At 55.3% G+C, this 18,282-nt stretch overlaps 1 protein-coding gene across 1 annotated transcript in view; it reads left to right on the top strand.

The window, feature by feature from the left end:
- The window catches only part of LOC122382565 (zinc finger protein 287-like), a 42,130-nt gene extending 24,076 nt beyond the window's left edge, over positions 1–18,054 (top strand). The window contains exons 6-8 of the mRNA XM_043368069.1: positions 2,661–2,826; positions 15,247–15,330; positions 17,251–18,054. Of these exons, the coding sequence (XP_043224004.1) occupies positions 2,661–2,826; positions 15,247–15,330; positions 17,251–17,405 (405 nt within the window). The 3' untranslated portion in view covers positions 17,406–18,054. The remainder of the gene's footprint in view (positions 1–2,660; positions 2,827–15,246; positions 15,331–17,250) is intronic.
- Positions 18,055–18,282: the final 228 nt, after the last annotated feature.

The raw sequence follows: 18,282 nt of genomic DNA, 5'->3' as shown, positions 1-18,282 counted from the left end.
GGCGGCCAGCGCCTCGCGGTCTGGCCAGGGCGCTCCGTGAACGGTCGATTGGGATCGGGTGTCGTGCTATCAGCGGTGCGCCCCGCCCGCATATCGCGCCCATGCAGGCGCCCCGGGCCGTCCGGAGCCGACACACACCTGGGTATCGGTACATCACGGTGGCAGCTGCCCCCCCCCCCCTCGCGAGGGAGGCGACAACAGAGCCGGTACGACGTAACGCGCCCGCATCGCCGGCGCCAGGACAGGTGAGGGCGGCGGCGGGTGGCGAAACAATATTAATACCGAGCGGGCACCTTTGTTTTTGTCGGACAGAGTTAGAACGGTGGTGAATCACGCGGGTTTGATACTGGTGACGCAATAAATGCGCTGAAAATGATACACAGCTTCGTAGCTTTGCTGCAAGATAACGGGCTTCAATCTCGCACAGAAATATGGATAATGTCTAATTACTTTTGACAGACGCTGGGATAAATCACATCACCATTTTATCCTGCGCCCCGGCCAGCAGAGGCCGGTGGAAGCCCGTCCGGTGTCGGTGCGTGCGCGGCTCCACTCCGCCGTCGGGTACGGGCCGGGCGGTGGCGCGGCCACTGCCAAAGAGCCTGCAGCCTCCGCCACAATCCATATTCATCGGCCGCTCGGCCGCAGAAAAACTAATGATATCCTATCGGAAGAAGTCTCAATTTGTTCTGGTGCGCGGCCGGGCGGCGCGTGATGCCGCTGCCGATAGGGCCGGCCGTGGTGCGGCTCCGCCCGGCCCATTAATGACCCATATGCTACAGCGGCGCCGCAGTAAAAACCGCAGCGCGCCGATAAACGCCGCACCGCGCCGCACCACGCCGCTCGGTGTCACGCGGCGCAGAGCGGAGGGCAGTGCGGAGCGGCGCGGCAGGGTAGGGCCGGCCGGCGCCGATCAGCCGACCACACTGAGGTCTCAGAACAGGGGCACGCCCTGCAAAACGAGACCAGACGAGCTGTGAGCCAGATTACAAATCCCTACATCATAAATCCCCTTGAATAAGTCAAGAACTATCCAGGCTTATTTCAAACATCGGACCCATAGAGATCCAGCCTTGCAACACGTCCCTCCCCTGCCCTTCCTGTTGTCCTGAATAGTTGCGCAAGACCGGCGGCGGCTGCATAACGGCCGGCTGATTCTTGTTACACATCACCGCCAGTGTAATTACTAGTGTTGTCAGTTTCAGAAAATATATGTCCAATGTCCGTCCAATTTCCAATGCTTACGTCGATTGTCCGTCCAAAAATGTCCAAGCCAGCCATTTGTCCAAAGATGTCCGAAACCTACGCAATAGTTTACACTCAACACTGTTATTTAATTTGTTTTAAATGCACTATTACCAGCTTTAATGTGTTAATCATCTCAAAAGCTGAGCTTTCTATTCGCCAATCAGTGTTCAACACGATTGCTTTATAAAAATGCTGAGGTGTAGCAAGTGATTGTCCAAAGTTGTCCAACGCCTGCCGTCATTGTCCAACCGAATTCCGAATTGGACATTGGACAAAATCGGAATTCCAAAGATTCAAGTTCCGATTGACACCACTAGTAATTACTGCGTGTACCGGGTCCCTCGGGACTGACCGCAGGCAGACGGCGCCGAATGAATGGTAGATCCGGCCCGCCGAGCGCCGCACCCCAGAGCAAGTCATCTCCGGTAAACGGAATACACGCGCGCTACACTCGGTGCTCTATTATCAGAGGAAGAACACTGCAATGACATCGTGTTCGACACTGCGTAAATCATCGGCCGCACCGACAGCTCCTCTCACATGAGCCGCGCGGCGGGGCGATCGTCTCCGATTACCGGTGCCGCTCTCCACTGCACCTGCGTTCGTGCGCTGTCGGCGTTAGGTGGTCTAATGAGTGACCGTCTGACCGCAGTGTCCTGCCGTTCGGTGGAGGCAGCGGCCACCCAGCGGCAGTCTGCCCGCGCCCCCTCCCCTCGGCGGACGGCAGCTAAAGACCAGGTGGCGGGGCCGCCGGCGACAGCGAGCGCCGGTCAATATATCAGCTGACCGGGCTCTGCCTGCCATACTGCACACCTGATGGCCCCACTGCACGCCGCGATGGAATTAGACGGGAGAGGGACGGATAGGATGGGACGGGAAGGAATGGTACGAGGTAAAGCATGAAGGGATGGGACAATATTGGAAATGAACCTCGCACAACCAAAGCACAGGCTTATACACAAGGACAGGCAAAATGCGCAAAATGCGATCATCCGCAGCAGCTGTGGCTACAACATTGTTAGAGATAGCGTACTGGGATGGGCCATCTGACTGCTAGTCGTCTGTCGAATGGACGGCTGAGTCGTACGCTGACCACCGACCGCACTATAACAGCGTGGCAGGTCTCCGGCGGTGACACCGCCTGTCCTCGGCTGAATCACGGACGGGTGGTCGCTGCAGTTCAGCTCAGTCGGCACCGCGACACGCCGCGTTATTCACGGGCCAACCCGCCGAGCCAGTGTCAGCGGCTGCACCGGCGCGCGCAGACTTACACCACACAGCCTGAAATACGATACTGATCTGATTATTGAGAGCACCACGCCGCCTTTTCTGGTTTGGGGCCGTGCTCGTAATGTCTGTAGTGCATTCAGAGCGTGGTTTATATGCTGAATCTGGTGACGTTTGTGTTACAGGAGAAGCCGCACAAGTGCCAGCTGTGCTCCAAGTCCTTCCCGACTCCGGGTGACCTGAAGAGCCACATGTATGTCCATAACGGCTCCTGGCCCTTCAAATGCCACGTCTGCAGCCGCGGCTTCTCCAAGCAGACCAACCTCAAGAACCACCTATTTCTGCACACAGGTGAGCGGGACTTGTCAGAATACTGGCCATAGGGTTATACTGCATGATATTTTCCACAAAATTAATTATTGTGTCCCTATGATCTGTCCATTATGCGTTATAACGACGGGCCATTGTCCATCACTAACTATGAGAAGCTCTGTAGAATGAATGCCAAGCCACCGGCAACATACCACCGCCTAAGCCGACATTTGCCACGAAAACGTCTTAATGTCGCCATCTGCGCTCATAATTGGTGGGACAGCTAAATTAGAGGCCACTTTAGCTTAGTTCTTCTGAGCGTTTAGAACAACTGGAATTGCATGTTTGGCTGGGGGCGGGGCGGTGGACGGCCGCAGTATCTGCCGCCATCGCCACTCCAGTGGCAGTGGCGCGCTGACGATATCATCGCCGGCATAGCTGCACCCGGCCACCGTTTGGGCGGATCAGACCCGCCGTCTGGAGTGTTACGTCAGGGGGCACCTCACTCCGGGTCCCCGCCCCCTCGAACGGCTGGTGGCGTATCGGCGATCGTTGCGGGACACGAAGTTACTCTGAAATTTATTTATAGACAGAACAAGCATGTGAGACGATAAAGATGGCAAGAAATGAAGAATACAATGAAAAATCTAGTTATTACATAACTGTTTTTGTGTGCTGCATTCCAGTGCGCATTGGAAACAACAATCGCTTTTTATATTTACTCAACTGCTGTCTGGCTAACTCAAATTTTTCTATCAATGTATTCACCGTCAAAAAAAAAAAAAAAAACAGAATCGTCTTCCAAAGATCTTTAGAAAGCCGGTCCTTCAGCGACTGTGGCCGATCCGTCCTAATCCCCATCCTTCCACTCAAGCAAGAAGGTCGTCTCATCACCCTTCCCGGCCTCCTCCCCGGCGGCCTCCTAGGATCCTCCCCGGCTGTCCCCCCGGCGGTGGGCCCGGCGGGGGTCGTGTCGGCCTCCTTGGGACCCTCCCCGGCGGTCTCCCCGACCGCCTCCCCGGCGGGTGTCGTGTCGGCCGGCTCCATTAGGCTGGTACGACACGGCCCAGGCGGTGGCGGCGGTCACTACCATTAGGTGACGGGGCGGCCCGGCGGCGGGGCGGCAGTCTTTTTGTACCGTACCGGAGACGGCGGGGGGCGACTGATGAGGGTAGGGTCCGGGAGACGGCTGTCACTACCACGTCATGAGCCGTGGGGTGTGAAGGGATTACTGAGATCTGGTGCGATAGGTGTAATGAATTCAATTAAGGAAAACTAGGAGATAATTGATTCGTAAGCCTTAGAAGAGGAGTTCTCCAAATTGGGAATTATGTCAAGAGAGTCGAACAATGAATATGGATATGATGGCGTGAGAGAGAAAGGAAAACTGGATGATTCCATTCCAGGGCAACTTCTTGAAATCGTATTGTATATTTGAAACGACGCTGCTTGGGATATTTTCGTCTCATCGTATCAGACGACTATGTAAACTTTCCGGCACTAATTATTTCCCAGGCTCGGATGGTGTCGCGAGAGACAATGTTATTACAGGCGTTAGGCATTTGATTCATGAGGCCCACAATGAACAATGGTGCGTATATATCACAAAAAGCGCTCTAAAAACGTGATTGAGAAAAGACCTCGCCGAGTACAATATCAATTTTCTGGCGCCGAAAACAAAAGCGTCGCGGCTGCCGACGGTTCGCTGGAGAACACAATGCTCCAAACTGCGCACTCACCGGGCCGTTTTGTTCTCTCCAATATCACGCGGTGAATATAGATTACTTAGTCACACTCACAGGCAAACAGATGCCGTCGGCAGCCGTGATTAATCGGAGCTGGATATGAGAGAAATGACGGCCCGGTGGCGGCGAGCAAGAGCGGCGTCCGGACGGCAGGGGCCCGCCGAGACGGTCCCGGAGCGCAGCCTCCCGGCCCGCGGCGCTCGAATTGATTCAGCACTCTGTGATGTGGTGGAAAATTGATGTACGGCCCGGCTGAATCGAGACTGGGTGGCGCTCGCCGGCACGGTCAGGGGTAAGACCATAAAACGATTTCGGTACCGTTCAGGGGGCCGGGCGGCGTCATTGAAGAAGATGGGGTGCTTGGGAGACAGTCATTGATCCTTAATCAGTGGATCTGTCGGAGGTGCGAGATGGAATTTCCGCACCGGTAGGTGAAATGAAGCTTTCTTAAGTGGGAAAGAGGTAGGAACGCGATAGACAGAAGAAGATAAGTGCACTTTGCGGAAATGAGGAATCAGTTGCGCCTACAAAGCACTTTTTAGGGATTTGGCTCCAGTGAACGGTGACATCATATAGCTGATAAAGACACATACCTACATCGGTGGCACAGCAACCTATTCGCTGATGATGTGACCTGAGCGACACCCGGTGGTCAGTCCCATCCCCATCAGCTCCCGTCCGATCTCCCGTGACCGATCTCTGACCGCGACATTAACCCGTCTCCCCGGGAGCACCCGCCACCCGCCACCGACAATTATCACACCATCGCCTCCATACATCACCCCACGACAGTCGCCGGCGAAACATGGGATCGCGCCGCCTTCCCGTTACAATGCGGCCAAAAACTAATTACCCTGGTCGGTTCCCACGCTCGGGGGACTGATTTTGTTTGTGCACACGCCCCTATCGCGCCCTGCGCTGTGATAGATGAGCGACTTCTCTCGTGGGAGAGGGCTGCTGAGGGCGCCCGTGGACCATCTCTCGCGGTCGGTCGGTCCGCTGATGGGATGTGACAGGCTGACCGGGGTGATAATGGACGCGGGCACGGGACGGGTGCGGGTCACAGGAGGCGGTGGTGGGGCTCTGAGGGTCAACAGAGGACAGCAGTGGGACTCGGTGGGAAGACTGGTGGGCTGGTGGCGGCCTGCGCCTAAGCCGCTACGGTTTTGAAGAATCATAAATAAATTATTTTCTATTGAGGCCACTAGAAGCAACTGTAATCAGAAATATAATAGAAATCTAGGTGTTTTTAGACCCATATCCAACATCCATTCAACGTCGATATGGCGCGGGCCCTGGGCAGTGGACAGCCACTATTCAGCCGGAGACTGCATTTCAGCACATATAAGTAACTGGAGACTGCGTTTCAGCACATAAGGGTAAATGGAGACTGCAAAACAGCACAGGAACGTAGCACTTGATGTCCAAACCGCCTAGAGCAGGCGCCGCACCGACTAAACCATCCGCACACAATAATTTAAAGCGCTTAGTTCTTCGGATACACTCAAACCACAGCAGTGTAAGAACCACGGAGTTTTCAGCACATAGCCATCCCCTTCAGCACTGGATGAAGTGCAGAGCGCAGCAATCTCCCGCGACCCCATTGATCTCTCCTCTCCATTGATAGCGGCAAGACAGAGTGTGTGAGTGAGGAGAGAGAGCCTCCGTCACCCCCGCGGGGCCGGCCCGCGGCACCGTCCTTCTGAAGTAGGCGTCTGTTTATGAGGACACAGCATGATGCACACTTACGTCGGGAAAACGGGGCGCCCTCCAATTGGCCGGCCAATTACAATCAATCGGAACAAAGCAAATGGGATCGCCGCTGGAGATGATGCATTTGTTTATGCGTCGGCGGCGTGCTGACGGCGGCTCGGGGGCCGAACAGGGCTCCCGTGGTGGTGGACGGTCCGCAGCGGCCGCCGGCGGGGCGGCACATCGGTGAAACGCCCGGCCCCGCGGCGGACTGCGGAACTCCGGAGAGGCCGAACCAGTCAGCAGCAGCACCGCACGGCTGTGCAGTGTGTAAGGACGGAGCCAGGAAAATGATGAGATATATTAGTTCAGTGAATTTGGAATACGCCGAGAAGTGCGTTTCATAGAACCCACCCACGCCAATGCAAGTCAATATACCCATTACGCAGCTGACCATCGAAATGAATGAGCGAATGAATGAATGAAATGCAATGATTTATGGTATGAAAAGGAGCTGAAACATGGCCTCTGGCCACCTCTGCAGGATGTATCAGGAGCATGAGGTCACTTGCCTGTAATTATAGCAGCAAGAAGAGCAGCCTTGCAGCTAATGTTGATTTATGAATGAAAATTCCACAGCAGCGGGCAAACATCCGTCTAATACAAGTGTTTGCACGTTTTAATGAATGACAACACAGCAAGAAAAGTCTATTTGGCTTCAATATTGTACGTGACGATGCGGCAAACACCACAGTTGTTCACTAAAATGTTCCTTGCATCAAATGAAAACCATCAGCGCTTGCTTGAGGCCTGCGCAGCAGCAAGGATCATTACCCGTCTCAATAGCGTATTACCGGCAGCAACATCACTAACAATGGCCAGGATACCTTTAATAGCAGTAGCCTCTACTTGCAGCCTGTGCATTGCTGCCAGCCGCAGCCTCCGCAGAAGCAGCAGTCGCAAAAGCAGCAGCGGGAGCCTCAGCAGCAGCAGCAGCAGCAGCAGCAGCAGCAGCAGCAGCAGCAGCAGCCTCAGCATTTCCGCCGCCATCAGCCGCCGCTCTGCTCGGCTCGGCTCGTCCGCGCAGCACGCGTGGTGCCGCCGGCGGCCGGTCGCTGCCGCCGGCGGCCCTTCCGAGTGTCGTATTCGGCTGCAGTGCGGCCATTCATCAGTGGCCGGCGGGCCGCCGCGCCGGCACGGCAGCCGGCGGCGGCGCCGGCCGCAATCAGAGGCCAGACGGCCCGGACGGGACGGCAGAGCGGGACGGCAGAGCGGGCCGGGGCAGGCCAGGGCAGCCACCGAGCGGACATCGGGCGGGCCCAGCTACTCAGCGGCGTCCATAGCAGAGTCGGACACTGACAGAAAGGCTGGTCAACTGGTCTGTGCATAGCTGCTAAGAGGGCTGAATGAGTTGACACTCAGCCAAGTGTCGTCAACTGTCTTCCCACAGACAGTGAGCTGATGGTTGGACTCCAAGACCCGGTGCCAGTCGAACCCCGGCGGTTCGGACCCACCGCTGATAGCCCCTCTCCGGTCGAACGGTCGAGGGCCGCCCCCAGGGCAGAGGAGACAGAGACGGCCCATAAAGCAGGCAGTTTAATGAATGGACACGTGCAGAAGCGCCGCAGGGTTTCCGCCGACCTGGAGATAAGGCGGTCGGTCGGTCGTATGGGTAGTTTGGTGTCAAGGATGCAAAACAAAAGGTGAAATCACCTGTCGAGGCCATTAACAATGTCCGTTGTCGCCTTTAATTTTCATTCGGTCACGCCAGCCGCAGGTAAATTTCGTTTGCTTTGGGGGACGATTCTGGTTGCAGGTAAATGATGACGCACACAGGCACGCACTATCTCCATTCAGAGAATCACTTGATTAGGTACGTGACTGCCATTCACGAAACATTTCGGTTAAACAAACTGCTCATATCTGTCGGGGCAGACGAGAGAACTTCTCGTTATGTTTCGGTAATTGGGATCACTCCATGACCTCAAATTAGCATCTCTAAGGATGTATGTTTCCGAGAGTAGCGCCAATGCGCGGCCCGCTCGTAAATAGTTTATAATCAAGACAGCTATCCGGCATGCTGTGTGCAGCACGATTTACAGAGTTCATCAGGCCGTGCTCTGAGCCGTATCTGCCCGGCAAATCCCCGCAACTAATAACACCGCCGGCGCAGAGCCAATTAATGAGACCAGTTACCGAGATGTATGGTAATGAATGCGCCGACTCTGTGCCAAATAAGTGCGGATTCTAGCCGCCAATTACGGCCGAGATGCAGACGAGTCGGCACTTTTTAGACGCCGAGTGGTGGCTGACCGGAAACTGCCTCCCACAAATTCCGGGGAGCAAAAACAGAAGCGCACGCGTGCACATACAAACAACAACAGCGCGTTGTTTTCAAACATCATGAAATAACAGCGTTAAGTGTCAAAATAAGACGAATCGACTACCCCGGAGAGTTTGCCAAAATCAGAAACCTAAGTCGGCCAGCCGGCTCTGGTCGCGTCCATGACTTCTGAACATGTTCACCGTCATTACATGTGGCACCACGTCCCCGACAGCGGCCTAATGGAGGACAAAAATGCACGCGCGCCCGACTGCGGTGCTCTCCATAATGAAGGGGTTACACGGCCGGGCGACAGCACAGCGGCACGGCCGGCCGACGGCGAAATAGCCACCGAGGCCGGCCGAATCCCGATCATAGGGGCGGCCCGGCTATCAGAGGGGCGGGCTGGCCCCGCGCGCGGACCGCAGCCGACGCCCGTCCACCAGCCGCGCACCCGCCACTAAACAAACAGCGGCGTTAGCGGATCGTAATCGTATCGTAATCGTATCGTAATCGCACGTGTAGCCCGGGAGGTCCGAGAGCGAGCCAGATCATTACCGAACTATTATCGTTGTCGTTGTTTCCAGCTCTGTGGGGGTAAACAACACTTAGTGCGATTTTACGAGTGCGCCCCAGTCGTTGAGCTATCTCCGATGTTTGGAGAGGAAGGAGAGGAGGAGCTTACACCGCGTAGTGCACCGGTCAGAAGCTAGTGGCACTCATTTATTTGCTCATGAGCCTCTAAAAAAGTTGGATGTTTGCTCTGAGCCATCATTACTGGGAGGAATATTGCTGCTAATCACCACCTAGCCTGAAATGGGCTGGAACCATTCATCAGGAGGCGTTAGCCGACGTAAAAATATCGGCCGGCGCCTCGGACCGGCCGCTTTGGTGCTGTCGGCTTCCATTGCTGCTCTGGGCACTCAATGAGCGTGGCGTGTGAGAGCGCGGAACCTCGCCGGACCGGGCGGCGCCGCTGATAGCCCTCAGTGGAGTGGGCCGCTCAGACCGGAGCGGCGGTCACAGCGGACCGCTGCAGCTGCGCACAACATTGCACTGAGACGAGCGGGGGAACCGGGTGGGCCGTCAACGGCAGAGGGGACAACACGATCATTTCTTAACTGTAACGGAGATACGAAGATGATCCGCGATCTGCAGTAAGAACAGGGATTCAGCTTTACCTGCCTCGGCAGCCGCGGGCCTCCGGCGGACACGGGCAGGGGCGGCGGCCCACCTCCCTCCCCTCCCCGCTCATTGATATGTGCGGGTGCGTGGCGCCCCGCGCCGGCCGACGCCGCAGATAAGCCCTGATTTATCTGACGCAGACGACCGGCGCGAGACGAACGCGCCGCGATCGCCTCACGGCGGTTAATGCGCCGCTTTTGTAGCGGGCGGCACGTTGCTGACTACTGGCTCTCATGTTGGGCGACCATATATCACGGCTGAGAGCTACCAGCCGGCGCGGGGCCGGACCGGTCCGGCAGCTCGAGCGTGCAGATCCAGAGAGAAGTGGCTCGTAATGACCGACGGAGCGGCGGCCGGGCCAGGCCGAGCCATATGGTGGTAATACCGCTTGATAAATCGACCGGCAAATACCAATCATAACAGATGCCGGTGTGGGCGTTCGCGGCAGGGCGGGGCACGGGCGGCGCCACCGAGCTGCATTAGAACTCAGCAGCTGGCGGTTAATTGATTGACCGAGGCCTGCCACCGGCCGGCGCCACTCCCCGCTCAGTGGATATTGGGGGCGACGGGAGGATATGGGCGGACCACGCAGAGCTGATGAGGGCTGCACGGAGCCGACAGCTCAGGTTGCTAGATAGAGCTAGGCAGGAAGCAGCGGCATGTGTGGTTTATGTGTGGTTAGTCGCAGCTGCCTACAATATTTTCAGCATTAAAAGACACACTCAGGCAACAATCTTTTTGCAAACATTTCTTCGGTCCTGCGTTTTCTTAATGACCCAGCCTAAACCGACCCGAGCTGACCTGATATGACCTCAGTCAGTCCTAGCGTTCGCCACTGGGCACTGACCATCTCCGCCGCCGGTGCGCCGAAACGAGGTCTCGTTATGCGGCCATCTCGGCGCGTCGGTGGCGATCGGCGCGGCGCGTCACGTCGCGTCTAATGGCCGGCCGGCCGACTGCGGCCGCCGCTCATAATGGCTGACAAATGAACCGGTAAATTACCACCGTCCCCTCGCTTAATCAGTCGCGCGGCGGCCGGTTAATTGAGCTCGGCCACCGCCCGGCGCGGTGCCGTGGTCTGTGTGCGCGGAGGCCTCGACTAATGGTGACGATTAGCTCGAACACGCGGCAATTTCTATCGCCCGTCAAAGGGCGTCCGACGGCCAAAGTGTCACGGTCACACTCCGCGAGCCAAGGCCGTAATGCAAGTTTATCTAATCCAGGACCGCTGCCAGAGCCTAGTCGGTAAAAATTATGGACGAAATACGATCAGTAAAATGCAGGGTTGAGTAATTGGAAGCAAGCACAAACTGTGATCACGACTCGTTCATTTCCATTCCCCAGACGCTAGATTCATGAGCGTTTGCTAGAGTTAACAGGAAGGGCTAATTGAACACGTTTCGGTTATTTCGATTATGCTGCTTGCAACACTTTGGCGAAATCCTTTGGCCGGACGTCGGTTGCAGATAGATAGTTCATTAATACACCTTCATGCTTCCCGATGATGGCACGACATCAAAGATAATGAACACATGCATCTTGGATATAGTGCTGTTATTCTCAGCCGCTCCGAAGCAGTTCCCTCATTTGCCGCGTGTTGTGCAGCGAAACATGCAGACTATGCATCACTGCAGGCGAATCAATGTCATCGCGTCAATTAACAATAACCCTGCCGTAAATAAACCGCTCCGAGCTGGAACAATGTACCGCGGCGTGGCTGACGGGCTCCAACAGCCAACACGTACTTCAATGCCTCTGGGTGTAGCAAAGTTTTATTAAATTACACACACTTCAGAGGCACCAATGGTGAAATTACTACATACTTCTTCTTAAAACCACTGAACTTCTCTCAATCGCTTGCAATAACGCAGCGTTCTTGGATGCCCGCAATAAGAAATTCTCCTAAAAGACACTAAACAGAGAGGAGGTCAGGTCCTGTGCCGTGCGTTTAGTATCCTGCTTTCAGCAGTCACCCTGTTGTCTCCGACCCGTCTCCCGATTCCAGTACCCACCCTCACCCACCCTGTCCCGTCTCCGTCCTGCCGCTCTGTCCCGTTTCCTAGTACCCTGTCCCACCCCAGTCCCGTCTCTCGGTATCGTCACGTCTCCTCACGTGTCGGTGGCCTATCCGCCGGCCGATCTCCGCTCCGTCCCTGCCCTGATCACCCAGCTAATTGACAAGTGTGTTTTTCTTCTGTTTTGGGCATTCCTGGTCGCCAATTAACGATAGTGGCTCGGCCATAAATCTCGACCGGCCGCTCGAACATGACTGCGGAAGGAGCTCCTGCCGACCGCGTGACGCCACGGACCGTGTGACGTGGCCGGGTGACGCCGTGACGCAGCGACGAATGGTGACGGTCAGTGACGTGTCGTTCGGTCACCACAGAGGCCGGTCGGTGTGACCGACGGTCAACAACTCCTCCCGCATAGCTTGGTAATGGGTCAACATGACCGTCATCAGTGACCATCGGGACTCTGCGGCAGACGGCGGCGGGCACACGGTGAAACTGGAGCAATGCTTCAAACGCCAAACAACTAGAGCACCGATTCAAATGCTACAAGAAACATGGCCGATACATGGCTTCAAACGCCGCAAGAAAACTAATCATGACCTTTCTTTCTTGATGCCACACATTCTAAATAAAAAGCTCAAAAATTCAATTCAAGCGCCACCTTAACAAACCCCTGTGCTTGGTTTATGACGTTTGAAGACATGCGTAACACTCAAAGTCGCGCGCACAAATCGGCATGCCTAGCTAGTACATACATAGCAATAACCGGCTATGACCAAAGCCAATAATAATACCTGAGTCACCATGCGGTATATGAGCGGTCATTACATGCTGAGATTACACAAAAACTGGGGCTGTTTGGGGGGTCAGTGCCGCGCCATCGCAGCCGTTTTGAGACGCACCGTCCGGCGTCCGGCTAGGAGTGTAAGATCTTGCAGATTGAAGACGACATTCATTTACGATGCATGGACCCCGAAACAAAAAAGCATAATCATTAACCAATGCGTCACCAAACCTGTAGTTAAAAGCCGTAAACCCTAAATAGAGCAATATCGTTGTGGGATGATAAGAGCAAAAGAATTTGCTGCACTCAAAGCTAGATTCAATCACTTTAAATATTCATCAGATTAGATAAATTAAACAGACATAATCATTAATCAATCATGCGATTGTGTAACCATATCCTATGTATCTGACGGCGGTTTTCGGAGGGTCTCGGTCTGCCCCCTTTAATGACAGCCGATAGGGGCCGGTCGCCGGTCCTCCGTCCCGCTCCCCAGAGTGACCCGTCTCCCGGTAAGTGCCAGCCGGTGACCGGGCCATCAGATCCCGACCGGGACGCCGGTGGTCGAGACGTCTCATGACCTCCAATCAGGGAGCCCCAGCGACCGATAGCACCCCAATCGTCCAATTTATCACTGCTTCTGCTCCCAATTATAAAGCCCGAACAAACCCTGGAATGTCTTATCAGTCTAGCTGCCACCGAAATACATCAGAAATCCATAACATTCGGCCCAGATAATTATATTCTCGTGTTTTGAGAGTGTGCCGATAAGGTGGTCGGATAGTGGCGTATGGCGGGTCGCCTGACGAGCAGTCTGGGAGCGTCGCACGCAGCTCGCCGGGACCGTTCGGGCACCTCAGTACGCCGAGCACGCACCTCCGCGCCGCTAAATGCACGCGCTGGCGGCGACCGTAGAAGGCCGGCGGATGCACTAATGAATCCGGGGGCAGACGACGGTGGAGCGCTCGGCATCGCGCATCACGGAACTTTAATGAACTGACGGAGCGACCATTAGGGCATGGTAGTTCACAGGCGGCGCGGCCGCTTTGGAATAGTCCGAGGGACAACAACGGCCGACTCGTGGAGCCAGGTCATAGGACAGACAGACTGAAAATGGCGCCACGTACGACATATTCATGATGGGCGGTGGTGATAAGATGCATGGACTTCGAAATGAATGCGAGCTGTCCAAGGTTCATGCACCAAAAGGGTGCAGAATTGTCACGAACAGGCCGTGAGGGAGCGAGAGGCGATTGCACCAATTTTTTGCAAACTGTTTCACTTAATAATTTTCATGAAACCTTCCTACCGTCATATCTTCAGCATTTGTCCGCTGCTCTCGCATCTAACTATCTCACATCCTTGGCTACTGCATCTGGTCCTGTTTCCATATCAGTCCTCTGTCCGAATCTGTCTGGCGTCCGCATCCATCCCGTATCAGTCCGTCGTTGTCCGTCCGTATCTGGCCGTCCGTCCGAAGTGAGCACAGCTTCTCCATTAGATCAGCTGCGGATAATTACCGCGCTACGCACCCGGCCGACTTTTTGTCTCTGTCCACCGACCAGATTCAGAGCCGTCTGTGTCATACTTTAATTGGGAGCCTGGTAGCGCCGAGCGAGCCACCGAGATAAAAAGGCGATCCTCAGGGCAGCGCCCAGTCCGCGCGCTCAGTTCCCATGAGGATTCCAGCTGCTCGAAAATAATTAGGCGAATTCTGGTTGGTGGGACGGGCGCGGTATTTGCTCCATGCGATGGAGATATCTCAATGGGCCGATGGTTCGTTAGGTGTTCAAATCTGCTCGGAGGTATTAGATACGGCCGGCGCATCTGACCCGGGCGCTCCTCCGGCCGTCAGGAGAGAGGCTGGTCATTGGGCCCAACAATAGCTAACAGACTGTTCCCAGCAAGGGTGGCGCAATATGCATCGATTGCTGTAATCGCTATCCTAAGTTCGAGTGGAAATTTATGCATTTGGATATGCCTAAACTTATCACCCATTGATAAAAAATAAGGTCACAGTGAGTGAAATTCCGCCTACTGAACAACCTTTCAACAAAAAGGCGTGTGGTCCAATTATTTTAGAATGATACTTTCCAATTGATTTCTTTCCATTCAAAATCTCACTTGAATGTAGCAGCAACTATAAACCCCAAGCAGCCCACTTTCTAAGTTTGCAGGGATGGCCCACCTCCGTTGAGATACGAGGTTTGAGTTAATGGTCACGCACTTGAGGTTGAGGTTCGTCTTATCGTTGGCAGCTCCATAAAGCCTGCGCCCCCACCTTTACAGACCATAAACAGCGCCGTTAAAGGCCGCTATCGCCGTAACGCGTGAAATAATTCAATAGGGCGTGCAGTAATTGTGATGGGAGTCGCAGTGAACGAGCGTCAACACGCTCCCGAACGGCTTAGGTCGGCTAGTGAGAGGCAGGGACGAATTGAATTAGCCATGTTGTGGTAAGGGTGGATCCCGGATTGAGCAAAACCTGAATCAGAGACGGTGGGTCCCGGCAGCCCTGCAGCTTAGTGCAGACAGGCGCCACTCGTAGACCGCACATCAAAATCGGTAGAAAGTGGCAACTGGCCAGTACAAGTTATAAGAGATGATTCCGTGTTGCGGAAACGGTTATTCTGAGATGCAACAGACATTGTCACTATGCAGTCAAAACAACTTGTAGCATCGACTATCAATACTGACCCAACTTTCCTCTCTTCACAGGAGACAAGCCGCACAGCTGCAACCTCTGCAACAAAAAGTTCGCGCTCGCCTGCAATCTGCGTGCTCATCTGAAAACACACGATGGTAAGTCCTATAAACGACAACTCGGCAGCTATACGCTACTAAGAAAGCCACCCTCGGTATCCCTTGGAAACAGTCGAGCGGGTGGCAGCGTTCATTGCAGACTGTTTAAAATGTTCTGCCGTTCACCACCGGTGGTCGCCCGTGTCGTGAGACGCCGCTCGTGCCATCGTCGACACCTGGGTCGCTGTCGGCCTCCTGACGCCTCCAGCCGGGTGCGTGACGATGGCAGCTCCACCCAGCAGAGGGCGGCAGACGAGGTCCGCTCCCGACTGCTCCCGCTGCTGGCGTGCCCGGCGTTATCGGTCACACGTCCCAGACGGCTGGTCATATTCCGCTAAGCCATTATCAGGCCATCGGCTCTCAGAGTATACGGAACTTTGGGGCGCATTCGGAAGGTCGTGAGACAAACCTAACCATACGAATTAAAACGGGGATGGAAAAACAAGCAATTGTTTTTTTTTTGTCTTCTGAATGTTGCTAGCGGTACCTAACGAAATTTGACTTTAGCTTGGGACAACATTTTCTCTCAAACGTCAAACAAGCTCACAAACGTAGATGATCACCTCACCCAGCGACTCACAACGCAACACCGCGTTTCTCTAACTGATAGACCGTTATGTCTGTTGTTGACCAGAAACATACGTTCCATTGCACAGAGCACATACGACACTATCATGTTCTGCAGCGAGTACCGACCGCTGCCTCTCCGATCTCCATCTTATCGGCAAGGTCACAAGCCGGTGCTCCGAGAGCCACAATAATCACAGACGGGCAGTAAAAGACCCGGCGCCGGCCGGCCGCGGCGGGGCGGGGCGGGTGGCCGGGGGGTAGTACAGTGCAGTGGCACTCTGTCCAACCCCCGGGCGTCGCTACCGATGAGCTGACCGGCGGCGCTCAGCTGATCGACGGCGGCGCGCCGGAACCGCCGCCGGCGGCCAGCGCGGCGCGCCGTGGCGTGGCCGCCGGTCGTTACGGGAGCGCTCGGCAGCGGCCGGCACGGCGCCGGCCAGCCAGTAATTACCCCGAGCACGGCCCGGGCGGCCGGCCGGGCGCCGCTTCACCGACCGCCGATACACCACTGACGGCCATTGGATCTTTAATGATTTAAGTGAATGAATGAAACCGTATTTGAGCGTAATTATGCAACTGGGCTCCGTGAGAAAGCGCCCTGGGCCGGGATCTGGGATCGGTTAAAATCTCAATAAATCAGTGAAGCCAGCAGCGGGAGCGCCGGCGGCGGCGCTGCTGCTGCTGCCGTCGAATATTAAACAGGTCGGCTGATGGCCTGGTAAAATCAGCGCCGGCTCGTGTGCAGCGGCGCTCAATTGGACACGTACCGGGCCGGCCGAGCGGCCTTGGATGACCGCCTGGAATTACCGGGCCGAGCGGGCGGCGCTGCTGAGGAGGCGGCCGGGAGGCGGGCCCTGCCTCTGATGGAGAGGGGAGAGGGAGGGAGGGGGAGAGAGCGGGTAATGAGAGGACGCGGCGGTGCTCTGCGGTCGGCCGGTGTCGCTCGTATGTGGTCGGAAGGGTGCAAGATCACCGGGTGAGGATGATCGTGGTGCAGACTGCAGGGTATGGGGACGGGGCGAAACACGGCTACCGGAGCCGCCGCGGAGAGGGCGGATACAGAATGGTAGCGGTCAACGCAGGGAGCACTTAACAAACTGGGGCATTTACCAAGCCAATCTAAATAGATTTGTTGGTGTCGCGAAGGGAAGCACCTCCCCACAAACTAACAAGCCCAATCGCGTCTCAATTACCTTGCTACTCGCTCTGTTGACCATCACGCGACTGGCGATGGTCGCTCTATGTGTAACCTGCGTTTGTGATCCATGTTTGCCCTGTATTTGACCACGTCTGACTCGTATGTGACCTCGTATGACCTGCGTCTGACCATGTCGTGTTCTCTCTCCGCAGGTGAGACCACCGGCGAGGAATGTCTCCAGTGCGGCGCCGCCTGCGGCCCTCTGACCGGCGGCGGCGTCTGTTCCGGCTGTCTCCAGAGCCCCGCCGGGCCCGCCTCCGCGCCCACCCCCGAACCGGCGCCCTGCGACGACATCAGCGTCGTCTGAGACACCGGGAGACCGCCCCGGGCAGGGACTGACCTCCGTCCGGTCAGACTGGTCGCCAGACTGACACCATTCACACGCCAATAGTGTGCCAAACGCCACTCAAAAGCGACTCTGAACCGCGGAATCTCAAAAGGCCCACAAAAGCTCACTTTGCACGAGGGGTGACAAATGAGCGGGACTCAAGTGGCACGGCGTAGAGCGTCGGGCTGGACTCATATTTGTCCGACGCCAGCGCGGTTCGGCGTTATTTTGTGACGCGTCTTCCACTAGCGTTCCGTCCCGTGACATTCCCGAGATGTTGTGCAATAACAGTTGGCCAAGTTTGGACACCATCCGGGGCGTCACAGTGCTGAAGCTGCTGTAGCTGCTAAAGCTGCTCTGGCTGCTGAAGCTGCTGAAGCTGTTGTACAATTCCACGGCGGCCATAACAGTGATGACATGTTGTTAGTTTGAGGTTCTATTGCGCTGTTGTGTAATTGTAGCGATATTGATGTGCGTGATACTGACATAGTCACTGTTTTAAATCGGATAGCGAGGATAGTTCAATCACTGCGCTGGTTGAAGTTGTGGGAGTAATAATGTGTTTGCCCTGTCTAGTCAATAGGTCGCTTCACGCATGTGTCCGTGTAAATAAATATAAGACAAAGAACAGAGTTTGTCAATAAGTCGGTAGGTCGGTCGAGCTCTTGCAAGAAAAGCACACTCAATATGAGAGAGGCCAGCTGCATTGCGTATGAATGAAAGCGTAATCGAACTAAACAGCTCTTTCACTCCAGCACGCACGTATAAGCCATAATCCCCCATCAGATTTATTACATAGGATCAGCTGATCATTAGCACGTTCCAGTTTCACGTGAGGCTCATTTCGTGTTTCCAA

The sequence above is a fragment of the Amphibalanus amphitrite genome, unplaced genomic scaffold (genome assembly GCF_019059575.1).
Source record: "Amphibalanus amphitrite isolate SeventyFive unplaced genomic scaffold, NRLGWU_Aamphi_draft 000142F_arrow, whole genome shotgun sequence".
In the NCBI taxonomy this organism is placed as follows: Eukaryota; Metazoa; Arthropoda; class Thecostraca; order Balanomorpha; family Balanidae; genus Amphibalanus; species Amphibalanus amphitrite.
This window is presented reverse-complemented; position numbering and strand designations above follow the sequence as displayed.